Here is a 26992-nt window from a genome sequence, read left to right on the forward strand (position 1 = left end):
ACTCAATGTTTTAGGAACAACTCTTCCCCACAGCCACCAGATTTCTGAATGGACAATGAACCCATGTATACTATCTCACTCTTTTCTTTTTGGCTTCTTTCATTTTCATTCATAAATCTGGTGGTGGAGAGGAAGAAGCTGTTCCTAAAATGCACTACTTAATTTTACATGACTTATTTAATTTTATATAAAGTGTATATACACTTTATTTCTTTTTCAATTTATATTTTTTATTATTATGTATTGCAATATATTGCTGCCGGAAAACAGATTTCGTTACATATGCCAGTATTACGAAACCTGATTCTGACATCACATCACATACAATCCAGTAAGCTTAATTTGATGTTTCCTCCTTTACAAATGTAATGGTTTCGCCATTATCAAAACGTTTTTTGAAAATTATCTGTACTTACTAATTCTGATTTCGTCACTTCAAAAGTAAAGTATATCCTAAAATATGTTTTCTAGTTATGTGAGGAATATTGATTAAATTTGATTTCAAATCAAGATTTCTAAAGTTTATCCATAAATGGAGTAGGGGCCATTTATTTAATTTCAGTTTTTACTTCCAGTGCACACTCCTGTTATCTGATTGTTGGCCTGAAGCTCCAGCCTGCATTCTTAGTCTCATTAGTTGATTTTTTTCCATGTTTTTTAATCGTGCCTGTTTGAAAAGTTGTCAGTCATCCCAAATAAATACAGGTGACCCCCGTTTTACCAGTGGTGTATTCCTAAAAAGTAGTCTATATTGTGATTTTTTTCCCCCCACATTATCTGCTTATCCATTAGGGATCATAGCTTGAAAAACAATGTTTTTGTTCATCTATTTATTTTCCATATAAACTCCATTTGAGTACTTATTCTGTATCTCAACTTACCGATTGTGATTTATGAATTCAGAAGGGGTGAATTTCCCATTACCCAAAATGGTCGTCTATATCTATTTACATTTGTTAACCAGTTTTCATCCAGTGCAGCAAATTTCTGTTGAGAGTTATACTACTAAAGTGTTGCAGATTGTCTGTAATGCAAGTGATATAGCTGATCTGCTTGCCTTTCTTCTCTCCACAATACAATTTGTAAACTAATCAATCAACGGTTGGTCAGAACCTCCACCAAATCCTTTGAGTTGGAAGTCTGATACTTGTCTACCATTGAGTTCCACCAATGTTTTTAAAAACAAATACCTTTCATTTCCTATTTTACAGTATCTACTATATTTGCATTCACATTTATAAACTGAAATAAAGTTTTTAACCCATGTACATCTTCCTCATAAGATTATCATCTTCATCCCCAAGCATTTGTTACGTTATGATTCTTGTTTTGCTTGTGGTGGTATTTATTCTTCTATTCACTGCTAGCAGAAGATAATTACCATGGTACCAAGCTGCAGTGTCGGTCAAGGCCGCAGATCAGGCTTGTTTTCTAGGTCTGTAGAGATAGTTTTGGGGACTGTGCCAGGCAGTTATGGTTTAGGGAAGGGATGAGCTCAGGCAGGAGCTCATTGTCAGGGCACTCCAGTGATCCCAGTGGGCAGATGTTGGGATGTAATGTAGGCTGTGGATGAAGACCTGTAATCCACATGATCAGTGACTGAGGTCGATGGGCTGCATGGATGAGGACCGGTGACACCCTCCACAGGTCAGCGAGTCTCTCTCAGCTTGTCGATCCCAGGGTCATAGGTTCATGTGAGTAGGAGGCCATTAGCCCCCCCCAGGTTGGCATATTTTGGGGTCGGAGGTTGGTGTGACTCTGGAGTTTGAGGTCTTGGGGTTCACCCGGAAGACCAAAATAGATGTGTCCAGAAGTTGGAGGCCCGATGATTGCAAATCCACTAGGAGCCTGGAGGCGACCTGACCCAGGTTGTGAATAATTGGGAGGGAGGAAAGGGACTTGTTTTGTTATTGTTTTATTTTGTTGTTGCTGCTGTTGTTGCCTGTGTTGTTCTGCTGAACATTGTGGCCATGCTGTGTTGGCACCAGAATTGTGAAACTTGCGAGCTGTCCCCAGCCCATTCTTGTCCTTGTTGTTAACACAAATGATGCATTTCACTGTTTCAGTGATAACTAAATGAATCTAAATCTGCTTTCTTATTTTTGTTCATTAGTTGCTTTACATCTGGTCCAGAATCATTCACCTGTCTGTATTGTATGAACTTGCTTTTTAAGTTTCAGTATGGATACAGTCTTACTCTGTATGTATCTAGCCACCTGTTAATTCATTCTTTTATTAATTCATAACCACAGACCTGTAAAATTGATGGTTTTTCTGGTGGTGCCTTCCCTCACAGGAGGTTGATTGGTCTTATAAGCTGTTTTTTTTTAAGGAGAAAGTCAGATTCCTAGTCTACCAGGATTTAATGACTGAGATGTATTTACTATAGTACATATGCCAGAGTTTGAATATGATTTCAAATCATTATTCAGAAGTTAAAATATGTGGATTCTGAAAACCTATAATATAAGCAAGTTTGTTGGAAATATTCCAGATCTAGCAACATCTATTCCAGAAACTAAATACTGTAGATGCTGAAAAACTGAAGTAAAACAGGAAATGCTATAAAATGTTTGAGTCAGGAACTATCTGTGGAGAGAGAGGGTCAGAGTTAACCAATTTGTTGATGTAGGAAGTTGGAGGATCACCTGAATTCATAAGAATAAATACCCCACTTTCTAAGGTCTGACAGTATGGTAAATTTTCAACAGACCAAACCAAAATGAAGACAAAAGAGGATGCAAGGCAAGTCATGGATATGTTAACTGAGAAGCACAAATCTGGGGAAAGGTACAAGACCATCTCAAAGTCCCTGAACAGACTTCGGAGCTCAGTGCAATGCATCATGAAAAAGTGGGAAAAATATGAAACCATAGCCACAGTGCCTAGGTCAGGCCACCCCTCTAAACTTAGTCACGGGTGAAGAATGGCACTTGTAAGAGAGGCTTCTGTGACGCCAACAATTACTCTGATAGAGTTGCAGAAATTAGTGGCTGTGACTGGAGTTGAAGTTCGTGGCTCTACAGTCTCTAAGGTCTTGCAGCTCTGAGGTTATTTATGGAAGAGTAGTAAGGAAAAAGCCCTGACTATTTTTTTTAAAGCATACCCTTGCCCTTAAAATCTTAACAAAGCATCACTTAGAAGATACTGTAAAGATGTGGAACATCTTGTTGTCAGATGAAACTAAAGTGGAACTTTTTGATTTCAGCACTAAGTAGTATATGTGGCATAAGTCTAATACTGCACATTAGCCAGGTAACACCATCCCTGCTATAAAGTGTGGTGGAGGTGGCATCATCCTATAGGGATGCTTTTCAGCAGTGGAGGCTAGAAATCTGGTGCAGATTGATGGAAAGATGAATGCTGCTTAAATACAAGAGATCCTAGATAAAAACCTGCCAGAAAGCTTAAACTGGGGAGAAAGTTAATCTTTCAGCAGGACAATGACCCAAAGCATACTGCCAGAGCAGCCATGGAGCAGCTTCAGATGAGGAAAATTGATGTCCTTGAATGGCCCAGTCAGAGACCTGACCTTAACCCAATCAAACATCTATGGCAAGACCTCAAGATTTCTGTCCTCCATCTCTCCCCAACTACATCTTGAGGAATTTTCATGTCAGAAAGGTATGCAATATACATCCTGAAATGTTTTTTCTTTGCAACCATCGACAAAAACAGAGGAGTGCCCCAAAGAATGAATGACAGTTAAATGTTAGAGCGCCAAAGTCCCCACTTCAGGTCCTCTGCCTCCCGTGTGTAAGTGGCAGCAAGCAACAATTCCCCCTCCCCCCACCAGCAAATAAAAGCATCGGCACCCACCACCAAGCACTCAGCACTCAAGCGTGAGCAAAGCAATAGCAAAGACACAAACTTGCAGTACCCAAAGACTACACGTTCACCCAGTATTCAACATACTACGTGTTCTCTCTCTCACTCTCGCGCTCTCTCTCTCTCTCTAATAAGGGAGAAAAAGAGGTCTCAGTTTCACAGCGAGAGGGGAGACATAGCAGACAACTTGCTGGTTTAAGTTGTTAAAAGTCCATTGCGTCACTTTTTTCCCCAGTTCTTTGTCTAAAGGTCTCAGGGCACACAGCCAAAGATATTCCAGCTTGACACACTGATCTGGGACACCGACCTTCAATCTGCCCATCACCAAATCCCCGAGACCCTCGGCCTCCAAAGACAAGCCAAACTCTTAGGCCGTTCACTTGGCATGTCGGATAATGGCCAATCGTGACACTCCGAGAGCAGGTCCCATTCCAGTAAAGAACCGAAGTCAGCACGTAACTCCAGGTCAGGGTCTTCAAATGAACCCTGAGAGTGAAAAATAGAGATATTAAAGATGAAAATAGAGCTGCTTCCAAAGATGGAACCAAAGGAGTTGCCACTTAGTGCCATCTCGACTAAGATAGGTAAAATAGGCAAATATTGCTCCATTATGTTCTGCAAAACTAATGGAGACTTATCCAAAAAGTCTACCAGCTGTAATATGCAGCTGTGAGAGGTGTTTCAGTAAGTACTGAGCTACAGGGGATGAATACTTTTGAAATGTTAACATTTACGATTTTGAATTTTTTTTTCATGCTTTACAATTTTCCCTGGTTTTTTTGGGCTCCACTGAAAAAAGGAGCATATGTTTCACAAATAAAAATTCTCAGGTGAATCTATCAAAAATCCCTGATTGTAATACCATTTATGTGAACCAAGCGTTAGGGGCTGAATACATTTACAAAGCACTGTAGGTTCAACATTTTGTTCAATTTCAATTAACATTTTGGGTTAATGATTAGTTGACTATATTTCAGAAGTTCGCATTGAACTAACCTGAAGCATTGTGTTTTTCTTACTAGCTTGAGCATTCCATCTATTCACCTTCATGTCTAGGATTTTAAGCTAATCTAAGTTCTAAGGAGAGAGAGTGAGTTACAAATATTTTCACATTCTAAAGTCTTTCTAAAGTATGTCATAATCGTGAAGATGTGGAACCTTTTTTGCTGTTCATCCGAAGCTTCCTGAGAAATGGCCAGTTTATTACTTGCAATTTCTGCACCATAGCTGCAATAACCATTACATCATTGTTTATCTCCAGCTCTAGTAAATTAGGTTTCAGTACTTTCTGTGTGGTTTTGCGCACTCTGGCTAGGATCACAAGGGTGTCACCCAGGTGATCCAGTTTCCCCCTAACATTCCAAAACTGTGTTGGTCTAGGTCAGGGGTTGGCAACGTTTACCACTGAAAGAGCCAATATAGACCCATTTCCCACAGAAAAGAAAACACTGGGAGCCACAAAACCCGTTTGACATTTAAAATGAAATAACACTGCATACAATGTTTTTTTTTTGCCTTTATGCTATGTATAAACAAACTATAATGTGTTGCATTTATGAAATTGATGAACTCCTGCAGAGAAAACAAAATTACATTTCTGCATGCAACAAAAACATTTTGAACTCCGAAAAAAAGACGTTGGGTTGAAGGTTACTCCATAGTTAGCCTACCTTGGATCGAAGAATTAAAAGAAAGCGCGCACTGGCGGGTGTCAGGCATTGGCAGTGGTGATGTATATTAATAGCGATAAAAAAACACGTAGCGGTGTAGCGCTACACGCAGCGCTAAAATAAAGACACTGCAGTCAAAGGTAACTTTATTCGAACTAAACAGCCTTGATTTAAAGCCTCCCTCAACCCGTCCCCATGGATGCGGATGCTCCAAAAGACACGTACTCACAAACCCCCATAGGCTATCTCCCTTAGCCGGAACAGTGGCTAATTGTGAGCCGGTTCGGATGTGCCAGGAAATGGGTCGCCACAACGTTTTTAGATTGTACAAGATCACTATAATCTTCAAATTTCGAATTACATTTCAAAAACTAACAAACTACAGGGAGCCGCAGCACAGAGATCAAAGAGCCGCATGCAGCTCCGGAGTCGCGGGTTGCTGACCCTTGGATTGGCAGTTGTACGTTACCCTCTATTGTAGGTGGGTGGTAAGAGAATGAGGGGCATGTCTGAGATAATGAATTGCAAGGAAATTTGATGTCTATTGTTTTAAATTTATTCTAAATAGAAGAATGGAATGGATTGAAATGCTCTTGAGAACTGGCGTAGACCCAGTGGGTCAAATTGTTGCTTTCTCAGTCAAGGAAAAATGTTGATAAAATTAAATATGAAAATAACTAAATGGTACTCAAGTCAATACAGCTACATAATGGTGAAAAGGGCAGATATTAAACTCTTCAATATGTGATTAATGAATATTTACAATTCCTGGGTTGTTCAAATATGCAAAGCTGTCATTATGTTAATTACTAGATCAGTGGTTATCTTTGTGGTACCCAAGGCAACTAAGCCTGCAGTGTCACATAGACTCATAGAATAAGGGCATTCAGAAGATTGCTGGTGTTCAAAATAGAACAATTCTCTACTCTGCACGTGACATATCCTAGAACATTAATGAAGAAAAAGTTGAACTTGGGAAAGCTGTGCAACAATCTCTGAGGACATGGAGATAATGCTTGATGACAGGGAATGTTGCTTCCTGCATGAAAATGAAGGGGGATCAAGCTCGCTTGGCTTTGTGGTAGGTAATCTTTGATACAATCAGGGCAAATTCGAAAAGTCTGGAGTAACAAAAGAAAATCAGCATGGATTTGCTGAAGACAAATCATGTTTGATTAAGTTAATTGAGTTACAGAGAGGGTTGCGCAAATAATGTTCTGCATTAATATTTTGCTCTCACAGGCATTTGCTAACAAACTTCACAATAGACTTGTTAGCAAAGTTAAAATGTATGGGATTACAGAGGTAAAAGCACTGTGGATATGGAATTCATGAAGGAGCAGGTGCCAGCCCACAGGGCTATTTTAGAATAGGTGAGGAACTTGCTGGGTGATGTTATTAGTTCACACTAAATTGCTGATATACAGCTGCCATCAGATTTGGAATTCTCATATGAACGCTAAAATGTGGAACTTGAAATCTCAGCTGAGGTTTTCCCACCTCTTCCTTGTACTGTAGAGTCGAACAGCACTCGCTGCAATTTTCTAGCATTTAGCCTGGGGAATCTGTCTGCTGAACTTGCGCCAGTTTAGACCTAGAGCTAAAACAGTGAGTACATTCATTCCAATGAAGGGGAACAGCTGTGAGTATGTAGATTAAGAATTAATTTACAATGTTTTAGAATTCACTTAAATGTCATGATTATTTTCAGTTGTTTGTAAATGATTAAGACATGTTAGTATTTTTTGTTGGTTTTAAATAGCTTTGAATATTTCCAGATGTTAAGGAACAATCAGAAGCAGTCAGTCATTAGACCTGACAGCTGGGACTGCCTGTGGCTTGGTGAGAAAGTCAGATTTACTTTAGTTACTTTGAGAGTGGGGCCCTGCCTTGAGACAATGTTGAACAAGGCCCTGTTGCTGCCTATTTATGACTGTGGCAGAAACTTGATTCTGGCAGAGAGTAAAATTTTGAATTCATACCAGATCCATTAACTTATTGAGTAATTGCAGCTTATTGCTGGCATTAAATTCTGGCCCCATCTCCTGGAAGCAGTGCCAGAGCCATCGATTTGAATGTAGGTGAATGCCCAAGAACTAGGCATAATTTCAGCATTAACAGAAGGAGCAACACAAACGCAGCAGCTGGTGAGTAAAGTGAAAGGCCTGGAGACAATGTAGACTGGTAAAATTTAGAGATATGCAAAGTGATACCATTTTTTTGAAGAATTGCATATGAATTACATGGGTACAACAACGCCAGTGACTGTACTGACCTCAGCTTGGCTAATGCAATTCGGCTGGATAAGGTCCTCTACCTGCCTGTATATACCCAGGCCATTAAAACAAACATCTGGGAAGTGCACAGTGAGCTGCTACATGGCCTTGGGTGTTTACTGCTGAAGTACCTCCCTAGAATTCCCTGGCAGAATTTAACACTAATCAAAGTTGAGGGTAAAGCTTTAGCTTTCTGCAGAACTGCCAAAATTTTGACTCGATGAGTAAATGTCTTTGAGATTCAACACACTTAATATAATCCTAATAATATCTATAAATCAAGAATAAACCAGTAATAAGCAAAATAAGTGCCTTATTTTTTGTTCTTGTACTGGGAGTGACCCCGGAAATAAATGAGGGCCTCAATATTGTACTAAGACTGCATGATATTGAGGAATCCCAGCATGATTGGACTCCACATGGTGACATGCACTCTGTACCTGTAACTCAGCCCATCTCATACCTCTGCATATATTTGATCCTCAAGTCCCTTTGATCCCTCTAGAGCCTTGAACTACAATTCTTTACCAATGTTTAATGCTAATTGTACGTTTGGAAAGATGTTGGTTCAAGGATTGTTTAGAAGAAATTTATTAGAATGGTACAAGAAATTATTAGTTATGCTTACGAAACTCCATTCTCATTCAGACACAAGAGGTTTGTAGGAGATTTAATGAAAGGGGCTCAACTTGTGAAGAGTAAAACTGTTTCCTGTAGCAGAAGATTGCTAACTAGAAAGCATAGATTTTGGGTCATTTCGCACAAGTACCATTAATGTGGAACTGCTTAGTCATCTAGAAACGGTGGTGGATGTAGATTCCATAATAATGAACTGCATGAACTTGCAACAGTAGAGAAGTTTCAGATCTATTCAGAGAATTAATGGAGCTAGATAAATAGGTTTTCTAAAGAATTGAAATGTATAGTGGGCACATGATCAAATAATGAGTTGTGAATAATTGCTAATAAATGGCTCAAACAATGTCAAGGGTTTCTAGTTTATCTATTCTACAATGTTATGATTGTGTAGCAATGACAATGAAAGTACTAACTACATAGAATAAAGATGATTTAATCAAGTGATTCCTTCACTGAATTTATGCAGTTGATTGGGAGATGAATTTTTAACAATAATCTCTTTTTCTTCACAAGGTCTTTGTTTTATTGTGGCCAGCTTAATTTTGTCTCATTTCAAAAACTAAATTGAGTTTGTTACCTGTTCAATTAATGTGACTTAACTACATATGTAGAAGAGTTATTAGATGGCCAAGTTAAAGAACGTCAACTAAGACTGGAAATGGTTAGAGTACCCTTTCTTTCATGGTCATTTAAATGACTGTGAAGCAACTCTTAATTTGTAGAATTGCTAAGACTGTACCACTACCAGCAGACGTCTAAGAGATATATGTTCAATTTAAATATAGGTTGCATTATTAAGTGACTACAACTAGGTCATAAAAGTAATCTCTAACTGGAAAATCAAAAAAACATTACAGATGCTAGAAATCTGAAATAAAAACAGAAAATGCTGGAAGCACTCAATAGTTCAGGTAGCATCAGTGGAAAGAGAAGCGGTCAATGTTTTTGAGGTCAGTTTTGATCATCCAGTTCAGACAAAAGGCTTTGAACCTGAAATGGTAGGTTTCTCATCAGCATCCATCATTAAGGATCCCCATCACCCAGAACATGCCTTCTCATTGCTACCATCAAGGAGGAGATACAGGAGCCTTCTGATTTCTGAATGGACAATGAATCCATGAGGATTACCTCACTACTTGTCTTCTTTTTGTGCTACTTTTTAAAATACAATCTTATTTTAAATAAATATATTATGGGAAATTTATAATTATTATGTATTACAATGTGCTGCTGCCACGAAAAAACAAATTGCATGATCTATGCCAGTGATATTAAATTTAATTCTGAGTGTTTTCAGCATTTTCTGTTTTTCTTTTTTCTCTGATTTGGTTTAACACAAAGTGGTAAATCAGAGAACTTAACTCTTCATTTTCATCTGACCAAAGCTGAAGAAAGTATTCAGACAACTAAGTTAACTGAAGCTGTTACATGTATTTTTTTTTAACAATTGTGTGAAATCTGACCTGAATCCTTTAATTGGCTATTTTGCGTAACAAAATACTGCGCACGTCAATTTATGAGAATGTTGAAAATTTGTTCTCAAAGTTTGTCCTGGAATTCTGTTTTGCAAAATTAATGCCCATGATATGTTTAAAATGCAAAGAAATATTCTTGGAAACTAGGAAAACAATTATTATTGCAGCATTCTTGAGCTGTCAGATAATATAGCCATCCCAGATCACAATGTATAATTAGTGTGGACGATATCATGAACCAGAGTGGTGCTCTAAAATGAAGCAATTCTTCAGCTCATTCTCTTCTTCCAAGAGAGATTCATTATAGTTTTTACTGTGTGGAAGTATTAACCTCTGGTACATTCAGCTCTGCATCCAGCCAGTGATATGACAAAAAATACAAGTCAACATTAAAATGCTCTATGTACTGCAATGACCAGCTAAGAATAGCTTAGTATAATTCAGTAATTTAATCTAGACATGTTTGAGTCAACTTGAATCTTGTCTATTGTCATATTGTAAACAGCCAAAATGTCAATTTTGGAAGATAATTTAATGAGAAATCAGCATTACAAAGACATGTATTTTCTGAGATTTTTTGTGGTCTTGGCAAAATGTACTAAAACCATACTTATGCATTGTGTGTTCCATCCCTTTTCTGTTCCTTTGTAGATATACAACAACAAAATTGCTTTAGGGGATGACAGAATCGCTCTACAGCCATTGTCAAGGGCCAGGAATCAACTGAGCAAGATTAGGTAGAGTAGAAGTGACAGCTGCTCAGTAATGTGCATGGCAAATGTGATTGGACTAACCAGTGCTTAGGCAAAGAAGAGAGCTCATTAACATTGTGGGGTAGAGTGGAGGAGCAGATTTTGTTACATGCATGCAGGAAAATGGCCTAACATGCTCGAGGAACTTCCAGCCACCCTGTTAAGAGAAAGCAAAGTGAAATAGAAAGCTTGCATGGATTGGTACATTTTAAGAATTTAACTGGTTTGAAAAGTTCAAGTTATTTTTTAAATAAAACTTATTGTTTCATTTTATATCTATTAAAATGCCTCATTTTAATTAAAAATTACAATATTTTACACTTGTATTTAGTTGTGTACAATACGTTCTGATTGATAGGTTATGGACATGTGTAGCATCTTATTTGGAGTAGTTTTACTCTTCACTCAAAAATATGGAATTTTTAGACATTGAATTTTTGTAAAATTTCTAAATAGAATTCTATATTTACAGAGATTAACATTCAGGTTTGTAAATTATTATTTGACCATGCTTTGTATTTTAACTGAAAAGGATGCTTTTCTTTTTTTACTTCCCCATTTCCACTTCCACATTTTTCTACTTTGAGTTCCACACCCTCAATTGTTAATTCCGTCAATCAGAACAATCTTGGAGGGCAAAGATGCAATAATTAGATAGTGCCATAGCAATTGGTTCCTATGTCTTAACAAAAAAGCCTTAAACTGTATCAATTGCCCTCTGAGCATCTTGCTGTACTTTGAAATAGTTCTCACACATTGCTGCTAGATATTATAACTAGGTCCAGAAGCAGAGTACATATTTTTCTGCAACTTGAAAGCTTTTCAAATTTGCCTTCAATTTGTTTAGCTGCTGAAGAATAATCCTGGTTCCTCTGATCCCTCTACAGAGCTTTCATCTTTTACACTGAGACTTGTTTACTAGTCCAGTAGATGTCCTTTATATTCTCTCCTGTTGGTTTCACATTCAATGTCATTTAAAAAATCATACATCAGAGAAAACAATCCAAATCATAAATGCTCTATTTTAAACACTGGAGTGTACTGGGTGTTTCTAAGGGTTTGCCACCTCTCCCAGCAATAAAACAAAATCCCTTTCTAGTCCACCATTCCTTTTTAAATTGGATGATTTAGTTTATAGTCTTAAAAATTAGCCTTTTCACACCTGAATTAAAAGTTATCTGTCCAGTGTGTTTCTCTGTCTGTCTCCATAGTTTTTCCATTTCATCTTTTTGATATATTTTCAAGTTCCATTTTATCTGAACTTGTACTTTGTGCACCCAGTTTCAGATCATTAACATGAATGTAAAAGAGCAGTAGACCCAAGAGTAACCACCAGGACTGCTCTTGCATCCAACCTGAAAAGGGAATATTCACCACTGTGCATTTTTTACAAAACAAATCAATTGTATGTAATTAATAAACACTTGTTGAAATACCAACCAATATTGTCATCCTTTAGCCCGTTACTTTGGCAAATAGCTCCATTAAACACCATTAGAAATATGTGTAAACTTTCATTTAATGTTCTTAAATGATTATTTCTTGCATCTGCAGTCTCTCCTGTCTCTACTTAAATGGCCGTTTAGCTTTACATTATTAGTTTAAAAGTTTCTCCACCATCACGATAAGCTGTCTGACCTGTAGGTTTTCCCTCAACCCTTTTATTTTGGACAAGCATATAAATGTTTGAAATCCTTTTGATCTCCACTGCCACTTTTTGGAGAATTACAACCAGTTTCTGCAATTCCCGTTCTTTGCTCAGTAATCAAGGATGTGTTTCACTTTGGCAAAGTGCTTTGTAATGTCACCCTGTATAAATAATCTTTATAACCTATCCAATTTCGGTCAAAGACTAGGAAGACAGGATAATGTGTACAAATTGGTATAAAAGCTGGGAGTTTAGTGTGTCTGAAAGCCACACGAGTCAATAATGAAGTTGTAACTGGCAGACAAATGACTAGGTAATGATTTTTGCGTGAATTTGAAGGCTCTTCAAAATAACAATAACATAATTTTAATTGCACCCAATTGGTTCTAATCTGTTAGGTTTTAATAATTTCCATCACCACATGATCCAGTTTTTAAAGTGTGCTGTTTTCAAGAGGTTTGGTTACGTATTTAATGGAAGTGACTGTTTGCAGTTATAAAGTTTAGATTTGGGTGAACTATACACATGATAGCCTGGTAAACAAAGCATTTTGTTATAAAACTAATACTCCTAAAATATCATCAGGCAAGGTTTTAAGCTATTTGTGGTTTTTTTTCCTGCATCAATTTGTAAGTCATAATATTTTCATTCACATTCTGATATTAATGGAAAATTATTGGAAACAACCTTAACCAAGTCCACCTATGCATTCTTAATATGTCCAATATTAGCTGTGGCACCTTCTTTTTTTGTTGCATTGCATGGACCTATTACATAATTCTGCTCATAGCTGTATGTGGCTACTCATCATAAAAGCTTGTAGAATGGAATTATTTAATTGCACATTGCTACTGCTTGAGCTATTTATGTTATATCATCAAGTATTTTGTCTTTTGGAATTTCTTTAGAGTATATGTGCACTGACATGCATTCCAAAAAGTGTTATTCATGTGGTTAGTGTTATGCTTCATATGGTTTTCAAACTGTATTTGAAGGACTCTGTAAAGACTATTTTATTCAGTTCACCTACAACCAGAGTTAGGTGTGTGCATTTTATTTCAACATGAAGTTTGTTGTTTAAAAAGATGGTTAGTAGTTAAATATTTATTAAATCTATAAATTAATTAAATTTTCCTTGATGTATCTACTTTTTATTATGTAGTGTTAAGTAAGATATTAACGTGTATGTAACACTCTTGATTCACTTTTACATAAAGTGTTCTCAAAATACATCTTACCATTGTGACTTACATTTGATGACATCCCCTCTAAAAAATTTTAATACATTCATTCATATATTTTGGCCCAGATTTTTGTTTGTTTTACATCAAAGATGATTGTTCTGTTTTTCACTCCATTTTCTCATGGATTCTAGACTTGAAGGTGGGTGTCAAGTTTAGGTCTTGTTTATTTTATTCTTCCTGTCAGTGTTTAAATGGATTCTTAATGATACATGTATCGGCAAAACCATCCACCATTCTCTCTATGGCTCTAGCTTTTATTATTTGGGCTTCTTCTCATCCTTTCGTGTTGTTTTTGAAACTTTTAGTTGTTACGAATTCCCGTAACTGGATCACTTACCAGCAAAGATAGAGAGGTCCGTTGAAGTCTGATGGTGCTATTTTTAAAAGTATTTATTGATAAAGGGTTCAAAAATAAGATTAATGCAAACATACAGATAATATACATTGTCAATACTAAATCTAAGCGCGGGTATAATAATAACCAATAAGAAATAGCTCTATCATTGTCTAGGGGTTGATGTATTGTCCGATAGAAAGATAACAGTCACCATCAGTTCGTTCAAGCTGCAGCATTGTTGGGTTTAAAAGTGATGGGGTTTAAACTTGCCCCAGGTCTTTTATGATACCAATCCGTTGAGTCAGGGGTGCAGGCTTCCCTGTTGTTAGCTAAAAGCTGTTTTCCGTGGTTCCAGCCACCAATTCCAGCCACGGAATCGAACGCACATAGCTTCCTTCAGATGACTTCCTGCTGTTATGTGGTCGCTTAACGTTTCTTCTGGTGCGTCTGAAGGGGTTGTTCCCCAGACCCTCTTTTATACTTCCTCACAGGGTCTCCGATGTCAGTCAGGTTGGGATGATGCAATCCCTCAACCAGCCCACTCTGGTCATCCCCTGAGGGGCTTCAATGAATAGTACAGTACTCAATACACAATTTGGTCTTCCGGAGACAATGGCCATGTCCCGTAGCTTTACATCGCCGGGGAAACGAGACATTTTGCACGTCCCACTCTCATTTCCTGGGCCCCTTGACCCAACCCACCGGTTATCTTGCGATTCTCACAAAGGAGGGGGCTACGGACATAACATAGTATAAAACATAAATCAAACAATTGTCAAGGTGAGGAAAATCTGCTGAAATACTAATATGCCCCTCATACCATTGAAGCACAATTCTCACCTTTTTTTTTGGATTACCTTAGCATAAATCAGAATAGGGTCAGATTGTTGTTCAGAACTAGCTTGAATTTAAACCCTGGTCCAAACACTACACGTTTTTACTTCTTGGCACTCAAGGTCATCAATTTAGTAGCTTGCATGCTTAACTTTCTCCTTGATCACTCTTTTGTAATTGATATCTCAACGTGATTGAATGCAATCTTGGTATTTGTTAGGTGCAGAATTTTGATTTGTAATATTTGGCTTTAAGCATACAGCTGGACAGATGGATCCCAGAGGTTGGGTACTACAATTTGAGAAAAGCTTTATTTTGCAGGTTTGTGTTGTGAAGTGAAGGCATTTTGCCCACCTTTTTCAGGTGGTTGGGAAGTTATGTTTTCAGAAGTGTGTTCCCTCAGCCTAACATGGGTTTCTTGCACCATTTGTGCCTGCCTTTGATAATATAGCTTCAGGGAATTGAAAACAAAAGCATTCGTTTCATGTTATTCTTGCATTGCATCTAATTCTAGTTCTGATTAATTGGATGCAAGGATCTGAGATGTGACTAAATGAAATCTTGCTGTGAAGGGGGTAAATGCTGAAGTGGGAAAGTGAGCAGATGATTTGCGCTATAATGACCCCCTCCCCTCCACGAAGTCATCCTCACTGGTCTCCATGGTCATTATCTACATTGCTGTACAAGAGATATCAAACAATAGCATAGCTAAAAGGTCCAAGCATAACTATCAGGCTGATGTTGAAATCAGTCCCTGCCTATTATTAGCACCACAAGCCTACCAGAGGTGGTGACACAGTGTGCTGTACAGTCCAGAGGCATAACACCATTTGACTGTGGGATCCTATGCAGTTTTGAAGTATCTGGTCAGTCCTATCCATGAGAATCTACTGTGTGCTCCTCTGGAATACCACTGAGGGTTGTAAAGACTTACCTGTCCTGAATCTTGCTGATCCATTCATCATAAATGCACTGGATTGCTGAATTGATTTGGTGGTGCTAGTCCTGTTTTCAATACTCATTAAGATGTTAAATGGAGAGAATCAGAGCAAATCCACAGATCAAAGTTGTGTATCCTTGAAAATGCCATGACTAGAAAAATTAAATATGAAATGGCACATCCTACGGTCCAAGATTTATCAACAAGCAAGTGGACCAATCTTGATTTGTTGAAGAATGTAGAAGAGCATACCTGGAGCAGACACAGGTGTGCCTAAAACAAAGGTTCTAATCTGATTGAACTGTCGTAGGACTAGAGGCGTGTTAAATGTTGAAAGCATTGTTATAATTATATAATGGTGTTTAAATAATTCCAAGTCAAGTGGTCATGCTAAAGTTCCACTGTAATTCCCACATCAGTCAGTGAATGGTGGTTAATTATAGAGAGAAAATGAAGGTGGAGTACTGCATGTGCAACATTCTAGTCTGGTGAATTTGCACTTTTCCTCTGCCTCCATTTCCACTTCTCCATTCTCACAGAAACATATCTTGTTAATATTCTTTACTTAATGTAAGAAGGATACATTGTATAGATTAAAGCCTGAGGATCTCATGAAGCTTTTCAGCCTGCTTGTCACTGTAATTAATTTCACCTCTGGCCATTCTGTTAACCATGGCAATAGGCTGTCTTGAATTTTCAGAAGGTCTTTGACAGGGTGCTACTCATGAGGCTGCTAAACAAGGTAAGTATTGCAGGAAAGATAGGTGGATAAAAAATTGGCTGACTTAGCAGGAGGCAAAGAACAGCAATAAAAAGGTCTTCTCTGCCAGTTACCAGACAGCAGGTCTGTGTTGGAACTGCTTCTTTGCACATTATCTGTCAGTGATTTGGATGAGGAAATTGATGGTTTAGTGGCCAAATTTGCAGACAATACAGAGATAGGTGGAGGGGCAGGTAGTGTTGAGAAAGCAACTGAGTCTTCAGAAGGACTTAGACAAATTAGGAGAATCGGCAAAAATGTGGCAAATAGAATATGGTGCAGAGAAGTGCAAGGTCATACACTATGATTGAAGAAATACAGGTGGAGACTAATTTTCTAAATTAAGAGAAAATTCAGAAATCAGAGGTGCAAAGGGATTTGGCAGTCCACAAAAGTTATCTTGCTGGTTGAGTCAGTTGAAGGCAAATGCAATGTTGGCATTTATTTCGGGGAACTGGTTCCTTGCACTCAGCAAAGAACAGCAGTTATAACTGCCATTTGTCCTTCCATTCTTATTTAAATATGTTTTATAAGGTATAATTTTTCTAATTAATGGTTTTAGTTCTATTACTTTAGTTGATAAACCCATAATGACATTACTCAGTTCTTGGTTTAAACTACAGCTTTACCTTGCAAAGAACATAGGACTAAAAATGATCCATTATTGTGCAAAGTGGTCAAAGTGTTGCTAAAAACTCAAGTGATCAGATTTTTACTGGTTGGATCAAAAACTAAATTGTTGAAGGGAAATTGCTGTCCTGTAACCAGGACTTTAGGATTCTGTACCTCTTGCCTGATGGTAGCTGTAAGAAGATGGGAGAGCCCAGATGGTGGGGATCTTCGATAGATGTTGCCTTCTTAAGGCAGTGCCTCCTGTAGATACTACCAACGGTGAAGAGGGATGTGCCTGTGATGTATTGTGCAGAGTCCACTGCTCTCTGCAGCTGCTTTTGTCCCTGTGTGTTCGAATTGCTGTATCCAATCATAATGCAACCACTCAGGATACCTTCAACAATGCATTTGAAAAGAAGTTTGATAGTTCAGAGCTGCATCATTCTAATTTATGATTTAATACCATGGGTTCCATCACAGTCTCTCTCAGTGAGTTACTTTCATTGAGGAAAGTAAATTACAAAATGTTACTTCCAAGTAAATATAAGATTGCTTTTTGCACTAGCTGCAGCTACAATAACAGAATGAAAAAAACTTTAAAAGATCTTATAGTAGCTTGAGGTCCAGAATTTGCAGTTACAGCGAATCAAAACAGTGCTCAGTTCCCAGATACAGTGAAATATGTCAGTTACCTTGATAAGAACTTATTGACAATCTGGAAGCAAAATGCAATTATAACTAATTAAATGCTGTGCTAAGTTGAGGAACATGTCTGATTAACATGAGACATAACATGGACTGCCCCCAGCATACACTTGAGTGTGTTAGTTGTTGACACAAATGACACATTTCACTGTATGTTTCAATGTACATGTGATAAATCTTGAATCAAACTCTTTAAAAATGAAATAGAGTTTTAATGTAAATGGATTGCAATATAAAATAAAGATCTTCAAGTCAATTTGCAAAGTAGTAATTTTGCTTTATTACACATTTTTTTAAAAGATAATATGTTCTACAAACCCCGTTTCCAGAAAAGTTGGGATATTTTCCAAAATGCAATAAAAACAAACATCTGTGATATGTTAATTCACGTGAACCTTTATTTAGTTGACAAAAGTACAAAGAAAAGATTTTCAATAGTTTTACTGACCAACTTAATTGTATTTTGTAAATATACACAAATTTAGAATTTGATGGCTGCAACACACTCAACAAAAGATGGGACAGAGGCATGTTTACCATTGTATTACATCACCTTTCCTTTTAATAACACTTTTTAATCGTTTTGGAACTGAGGATTCTAATTGTAGTAGATTTGCAATTGGAAATTTTGTCCATTTTTGCTTGATATAAGACTTCAGCTGCTCAACAGTCCGTGGTCTCCATTATCTGATTCTCCTCCTCATGATGCGCCATACATTTTCAATAGGAGATAGATCTGGACTGGCAGCAGGCCAGTCAAGCACACGCACTCTGTGTCTACAAAGCCACGCTGTTGTAGCCCATGCAGAATGTGGTCTGGCATTGTCCTGCTGAAATAAGCACGGACGTCCTGGGAAGAGACGTCACCTTCATGGCAACATATGTCTCTCTAAAATCCTAATATACGCCTCAGTCAATGGTACCTTCACATACATGCAATGCACCCATGCCGTGGGCACTGATGCACCCCCATACCATCACAGATGCTGGCTTTTGCACCTTTCACTGATAACAATCAGGACGGTCGTTTTCATCTTTGGCACGGAGAACTCATTGCCTGTTTTTTCCGAAAACTAGCTGAAATGTGGACTCATCTGACCACAGCACATGGTTCCACAGTCTTTTGGTCCATCTGAGATGAGCTAGGGCCCAGAGAACTCACGGACGTTTCTGCATAGAGTTGATGTATGGCTTCCTCCTTGCGTAATACAGTTTCAAGTTGCCTTTCTGGATGCAGCGACGGACTGCTTTAAGTGACAATGGTTTTCTGAAGTTATAATTGTCACAGTAGCATGATGGTTTCTTAGGCAGTGCCGCCTGAGGGTTCGAAGATCGCGCGCATTCAACAGTAGTTTCCGACCTTGCCCCTTACACACTGAGATGTCTCTGAATTCTCTGAATCTTTTCACAATATTATGTACTGTAGATGTTGAAAGACCTAAATTCTCTGCAATGTTGCTTTGGGAAATGTTCCTTTTGAACTGACTAACAATTCTGTCACGAATTTTGGCACAAAGGGATGAGCTACGGCCCACCCTTGCTTGCAAAGACTGAGCCTTTGATGGACGCTACTTCTATACCCAATCATGATACCTCACCTGCTACCAATTAGCCTGCTTAATGTGGAGTCTTCCAAACCGGTGTTACTTGAACATTCTGTGCACTTTTCAATCTTATTTTAACTCTGTCCCAACTTTTGTTGAGTGTGTTGCAGCCATCAAATTCTAAATTTGTGTATATTTACAAAATACAATTAAGTTGGTCAGTAAAACTACTTAAAATCTTTTCTTTGTACTTTTGTCAGTTAAATAAAGGTTCACATGAATTAACATATCACAGATTTTTGTTTTTATTACATTTTGGAAAATATCCCAACCTTTCTGGAAATGGGGTTTGTATAATCCCATTTGCTTTCTCATGATAGAAATTTTGTGCTAGCTCCCAAGCAGTTCATTACCACCCATACCCCTCACCCCAATCTCGTCCTTTTTCATTCCCTTTATTGGCTTACTACCCACATATTAAGAATGATTTACAGTAGGCAACTAACCTACCAATGAGCATCTCTGTATGTGGGTAACAACTGGAACATTGTGGATAGCCCATGCAATCAGAAATCATGTAGACATCAGTTAGAATCAAACCCATTTTACTGGAGCTATGAAAAAGCAGCACTATCAGTACTCCCCAAAGTGCAAGAGATTTTTTTTTTATTTTAAGAGCAGAATTATTTAAAAATTTTATCTAATTTTCCCTAACTAAAACAGGCTGAATTAATGACAGCAGCATTGATTTCTGTGTTAAAACTAGGTATTGAAATTGTAAAACTCCCATCACTGTACAGTGCAATGGCAGGGATTGATTTTGTTACTTCCACAAAATGCCACTTTAAAAAAAATATGCATGTTTTGCACCCTGTACCTAAATAGTTAAAGTTCCCTAGGCACAAAAATATAATGTGATGGAAAAGATGTTAAAGGCAGAATTCTGTCCCTTGCCATTCTTCCAGGTTACTATCTTAGACTGAACCAGAAAGCCTGCTGCCTTGGTCCACAACTAAGTTTCTAACTCCCATTTACTCTCCTTCCACCACTTGCCCTCCAAAATTTCATCAATCTCTGCCATCAACTGCTTCCCAATGTTACTTGCCTCTCAATGACTTCCTGCTAACGTTTTCCTTCCACAATAAACTTAGAACTAACTTGGACCTTCCCATTTACATGTAGATCTATATTGACTTCTGTGGCAACTTTACAATTAATTTGAAGAACTCATCCTTCTATTAGAATTCTTTCCGATTTTGCCATTTCCTATCTTAACGTTCTCCATCGTCTTTTACTGAGAATTGTCCACTCTGAACATTGGCCATTCCCTGATTCCTTTGGAGATCTTGAACCAAAACTCTGGAATCCAGCACTTAGCCTCTCCATCACACTTCTTCCTCTAACCTCCTTTGATTTTTCTTATGCCTTATCCTGTCAGTTTTAGTTCAAGTATACTTTTTCATACCAATCGGACATCCTCTCAAATTTTGAGCATCAGACCACTTTCACCTTCAATTCTATGATACCCCAAGTGTCCAGTGACTGGCAAAAGTTGGAACAAATATTGCCTAACTCCATGAGAACCAACTCTTCCCTCGAATCTTGCTCAGCAACCACCCTCAACAGGTAAATGAAAATTAATAAAGCCATAAATGCTTGAAAGCAAATGAAGCTATTGGATGCTTTCTGGAAAGAGAAACAATTGCTGTTTTAATTTGGCAACACTTTCAGAACTCTTGACACGAGAGTAATTAACCATCCTCCACATGCTAGTTCAAACAAAAATTTGTGACTTTTCTTGAATTCATTCTCGGGGGTGTTAACATTTTTGTTCATTACTAACTTTCCCTGAATTGAGTTGGTTAAAATTGCATGATTAGATCTGGAGTCACTTTGTAATAAAGCAGGGTGACCGATTGCAGATTTCCTTCCTTGAAGGATATTGATGAGCCATAGTTTTGTAACAAAGTTTCGGAGTGCAGATGCTGAGATAAGATCTTTTTTTGGCTAACCTCTAGATTTGATTTTTACTGAATTGAATTTTAAATTCTCCAACTGCAAAGGAAGGGTTCAAACTAGTGTTTGGATAACCAATTCAGAAATTTGGTTGCTAGTCCAGTTACTTAACCACTTAGCAATGCCTTGTGCTGTACAGAGGATGCTTGCCAAGTTCCTCTATTGCCAGTCTTTTTGAAGAAAGAGAATAGTTTTTATACATAAAAGTTACTAACACAGAAGCAGTGTAAAAGTTTTCCATTTTATCGAGGGAGATAATACATTTTAAATTCAGTAATGTCTATAAGGATTTATATGCAATATAATTTTAGACAACAATATTTATGTGCAAGCATGGACATTATGCCCTGTCATGTCCTGGGTATCTTTAGTCCTGATACTGATAGAAAGAGAAGACTAGGGTAAAGTCAGCTGTGGATAACTTTAATCACACTTAGTGTATTTTTAGGGAAAAAAGAATTCTTGTCAGTCATTCTTTGGAGGAAAATGATCTGGCCAAAAGAATTCTTGTCAGTCATTCTTTGGAGGAAAATGATCTGGCCAACTTGAACCTACATTTCATCTAAAAGAGGTCTGTGATTCAGGCAGTTTATTTTTTTAGCTCAGAGTTCTGATATTGAATCTATCACATCTACCAAATGGGCAGAAAATACTTGACATGTGAATAGATTGTGTTTGGTAGTAACAGGCTAAATAACTGGAGCATTATATTGTTTTCTATTTTGCAGAATTGGCCTAGTTTGAGCTTTAGTTTTTAATTCCTATTGTCCATGCAAGATTAGTCGAGCTCTAGTAATGACAGCTTGTAAATATTTGTTATAGGATCGTGGAGTAATGCAGCACAGACACAAGCCCTTTAACACAACTGGTCTGTGCCAACCAAACCATCCTCCCAGCAAGTCCCAATTGCCAGCTTTTGGCCCATAACCCTCCATGTATCTATCAAAATGTCTCTTACTGTTGCAATTGTACCCACCTCAACTGTTTCCTGGTATTCACCGCCCTCTGTATAAATATGTTGCCTCTCTGATCTCTGTCTCTCACCTCTTGTATCTGTACAACCCAAAAGAAAAGATGTGACTGTCCACCTTACTATACCCCTCATGATTTTTTAAACTCCTCTTTCTCGTGCACTCTTCAAGAATTTGCATATTGTTAGATAATTGACCTTCAGCTATCATCCTCTCCTTCCTATCATCAAACCAATTGTGAATCCATCTCACTGGCTAATTGTTCCATGTACAGACATTATCCAAATTATTTATGTAAGTAATTAATAAGAGGTCCCAACACAAACCTGTGGGGCAAACTACTAGTCACAGGCCTTCAGTCAGATACCCAACCTTCAACCAGCACGTTCTGCAAATTGTGAATCCACCTCACTGGCTCCCCACATAACTGAACCTACTAGATCAGGCTGTTAATGCAGGACCTTATTAAAGGCTGTTAAGTCCATTTTTTGTCATATACAGTGCCTGTTCAATCTCCAGCTAACTGCTTAGATATCTGTCCCACACACAACCATGCTGACCACACCAGATCAGGTTTTAGCTATCCAAGTGATGGTTCCTCAGAATTCTCTCCTGTAACTTCCCTACAACTGAATTCAGGCTCATTGGCCTGTAGTTCCCTGGCCTGCCCTTGTTACCTTTCAACAATAAAACAACATTAGCCACCCTCCAGTCTCCTGGAACTTTGCCAGTAGCAGCAACAAAGCAAATATCTGTACAAGGGCCTCTGTGATCTCTTCCCTTGATGTCATTGAATGGCACCGAGCCATCCAATGTCCAATATAAAAATTCTGGGCCACCCCAAAGATCCAAATTGATTTAAAGTCTTCAGTCTGAAATGTCACTGTACTCTTTTCCTAGATGCTGCCTGGCCTGCTGAGTTCCTCCATCATTTTGTGAGTGTTGCTCGGATTTCCAGCATCTGCAGATTTTCTCTTGTTTGTGATTACATCATTTCAGCATGAGCTTTTGTAGTTTTATTAACTACAAGAGTTCATGCTGAAATGATGTAAGCTGCTTTTCATGAATGTTTTTATATGTATCAAGATGTGCACTTTATTGTGATCTTCAAGGGTTTTGGCCCAAAACATCAACCATACTCTCTTTCCACAGATGCTGCCTGGCCTGTTGAGTTCCTTCAGCATTTTGAAGTCTTTTTCTCATTATTTGCCTTGGGTTAACGGTGTAAAGAAAATCAATGCCAGGAAGCTTTGAGGAACAGTTACACTGCTTGGATTTTGTTGGGTTCTCAAGATTAAGCAGTCTATTGATAGTAGTGTGAACAGACTGGTTGGGCAGATAATTCTGTTATTAAACATTTATCAACAAATTATATTCTTTTTCTTTATATTATTGAATAGCATATGAAATAGTTTCATTAAGAGGAACATTTTCGCTCTTTGAGAAAAGGAATCTAAGGGTAAATTGTTATTAAATGGAGATTTAATGTTATTGCAGAATCGGCTAGGTAGAGTGATTTGGAGCCCGTCATTCCAGAGAAGTATTTATTTCATGGATAAACTTTCAAAGGTAGAGATCTACATTGGAATACATGGATTAGGAGTGAACCACAGAGCCCCTTGCCTCTGTGCTGTGGTCTGAATAAGATAGCTGGACTTTATATTTTAAGACAGGATTTGTTAAATCAAATAATTGTGTGCTTTTGGGAATACTCTATGCGCATGAATAGCGGACTGGTAACTGGAAGGAGATGGTTTTGAGTTGGCAGGCTGTTCAGTGTTTAGGCCTTGGCCATTTATATCCACTGTTGACTTAGCTAAGATGTATGCAAAGGTTTCTTTAATGATACTTTGGTAACTGGAAAAGTGACCTTTGAAGAAGTCCATAAGACTGAGCAGAATTTCCTAATTCTGCTCTTCAAGTCAGCTTCATCATTCCTTCATGGCTGATTTATTATCCCTGTCAACTCTATTCTTCTGCCTTCTCTCCATAATTGCTAATGCCCTGATTAGTCAGGAACCTTCCAACCTCCGCTTTAAATATACCCAATGACTTGAATTCCACAGATTTGCTACCCTTTGGTGAAAAAAAATCCCTCCTCATAACTGTTCTAAAGGGATGTCCTTGTATTCTGAGGCTGTACACTTTGGTCCTAGAAACCCGACTGTGGGAAATATCTGCTCCAAGTGCACTCTATCTAGGCCTTTCTATATTCAGTAGGTTTCAATGTGAAATTCCCCCCCAACTCCCACATTCTTCTAAACTCCAGTGAGTACAGACCCAGTGCTGTCAAATACTCCTCAAGTATTAACGTAGTATCCAAAACATCTTCAGACATCTTCAAGGAGCGGTGCCTCAGAAAGGCAATGATAATTATTAAGGACCCCCATCACCCAGGGCATGCCTTTTCATTGTTACTATCAGGAAGGAAGTACAGAAGCCTGAAGGGACAAACTCAGCAATTCAGGAACAGCTTCTTCCCCTCTGCCATCCGATTACTAAATGGACATTGAACCCATGAACACTACCTTACTTTTTAATATATGTTACTTCTGTTTTGTACTTTTTTAAATCTATTTAATAGATTAATAGACTGGAATACATGATTAAGAAAATTTTGTAACAACTGTACTCAATTTGATATTTCTTTAGCATGACCCTGGACTTAGTAATCTACAGCTACCAGTACATTAATCATAGTGTTGTACAGTATAAAACGGGCTTTTTGACCCACCTCGTCTTTGCCAACCATTTGTCAGTTATCTATACCCATGACACTTGCCTTCATTAATTCCATCTCAGTGTTTGCCTTTTGAATATTGTTCCTGCCTCCACCACGACCTCTGGAAGCTCATTGAGATACCAACGAAAATTTACCCCTTAGATTCCTTTTAAACCTTCTCCCTCTCTCCATAACCTTATGCTCTCTAGTTTTAGACACACTAACCATGGAAATGGACACTATCTACTCTGTCCATGCCTTTCATAATTTTATATGCTTGCCAGTCCAAGCAATAGCTTTGTGAATCTTTTCTGAACCCTCTTACACTTAATACTGTACTGTGGTGACCGTAACTACACATATTCCGAGTATGGCCTGATCGGTGTTTTGTATGGGCACAAAGTGGAACAGAACCTGTTGCATTAACAAGAACAGCTTGGCTGCCAAACTCTTCCTACTCACCAGAGCTTTGTCTGATTGGTTGGCAAACTTCCTGTTTACCAATTAATGTTTGCATTTATTTCTGCCCTAATGTAGGATCTCAACCTGAAATGTTGATCATTCACAAATGCTGCCTGACCTTCTGAGTTCCACCAGTGTTTTGTTTTCTCGTTCCAGTGTCTACAGTCTCTTGTGACTAGATGTGTGCATTTGTCATTTAATGATCACAATCACTCTGCGCCAGCCAAAAAAATTAAAAAAAATACTTTACTATTGATAAAGTATTAAACAGATGCATCCATTTTAAACAATTAAAGTACTTAAACTAACAAATACAAATCTCTTATCTTTTCTGCTGGCAAATAATTTGTCCATTGATTTTAGGTGTCTCCTTGCGTGTAGATGAAGTTTACCTAGTCCAGGCTCAGCAAGTGGATTTCCCATTCTGAGAGCTAGAAAATCTAGTTCTCACTTCTGTTCTTTCTTCTCTTTCTTCCATGGTCCTCTTGAATCAGATGCTCCTCCTCTAGCTCTTTACCTCTTCCACCTACCCCTTCCTTGCTTAATTCATCCACCCACTCACCTTCCCCCGCCACCCCTGCCCATCTGATTTCATCTTTTATCTTCCAGCTTGTACTTCTTCCCTTATACCCACCTTCTCATCTTGTCTTCTGCCCCATTCCTTTCCAATCCGAAATGTCAACTGTTTATTCCTTTCCATAGACGCTGCCTGACCCTGGTATTTTCAGTATTTTGAGTGTGTTGCTCAAGATTTTCAGCATCTGCAGGATCTCCTGTGCTGCTTCTTTCCAGATAGGCATTGCAGTAGCTCTGCTGCCACAGAATTCCTGAACTGCAATCTTTCCTTGGGAATTGCCCACTTGGGGCAAATGACTGGCCAGTCCACCAGAACTTTTGCCTCATTGTACGTTAAGTTTGAGTTAATCTGAATAATTATTTTCAGATTCTTCTAACATATGCCCTTGCTTGTTGCAATATGTGATTACTTCCTATAAACTGACTTCTCCTCAACGAACAGTGGCTTCTTTGTGAAGGATACAGATTCACTTTAATCATTGGTTGTTGGGTCAGAAAGATGACATTAGAGGCATGCGTCAGTCAAAAGCATTGATCCACTGATATAGTTGACAAATGTTATAGCATGTGCTAGTTATTTGATCCATCCCACTGCCCATACTTGTCATCCATTATACTAACCCAGGCTAACCTTTTCCAAATACTGAGGTCTTGGGCTGACGGCCCCTCTGTCCTAAAGGATGCTCTCCAAGACAGAGCAGGGTCTATTTCAAAAAGGCCTTCTGTGTCAAATACTGAGGCCCCACTTTTGAAATAACACCATGATGATTAATTTTTAAATTGATTTAACTATATCATTTAAAAAAAACTGGTGTCTTAAAACAACACTTCAATAAAATCCATAAATTTAGGTATATAAGATGATGACGGGCATTGATTTTGAGGATAGCCAGAGGCTTTTTCCCAGGGTTGAAATGGCCAACACAAAGGGGGCATAATTTTAAGCTGGAAATGGGTACCAAAGGAATGTCAGGGTTAAGT

The 26992-nt window shown here is 38.1% G+C and overlaps 1 protein-coding gene across 2 annotated transcripts in view; it reads left to right on the plus strand.

The window, feature by feature from the left end:
* Positions 1 to 26992, plus strand: part of atp11b (ATPase phospholipid transporting 11B) — a 151702-nt gene that overhangs the window by 115617 nt on the left and 9093 nt on the right. The window contains exon 29 of one of the 2 annotated variants that reach the window (XM_059944854.1): positions 10540 to 10625. The exons of the other annotated variant lie outside the window; for it this stretch is intronic. Coding sequence (XP_059800837.1) covers positions 10540 to 10625 — 86 coding nt within the window. The remainder of the gene's footprint in view (positions 1 to 10539; positions 10626 to 26992) is intronic. 2 annotated transcript variants of the gene reach the window in all.

This window comes from Hypanus sabinus, chromosome 2, assembly GCF_030144855.1.
Source record: "Hypanus sabinus isolate sHypSab1 chromosome 2, sHypSab1.hap1, whole genome shotgun sequence".
Lineage (NCBI taxonomy): Eukaryota > Metazoa > Chordata > Chondrichthyes > Myliobatiformes > Dasyatidae > Hypanus > Hypanus sabinus.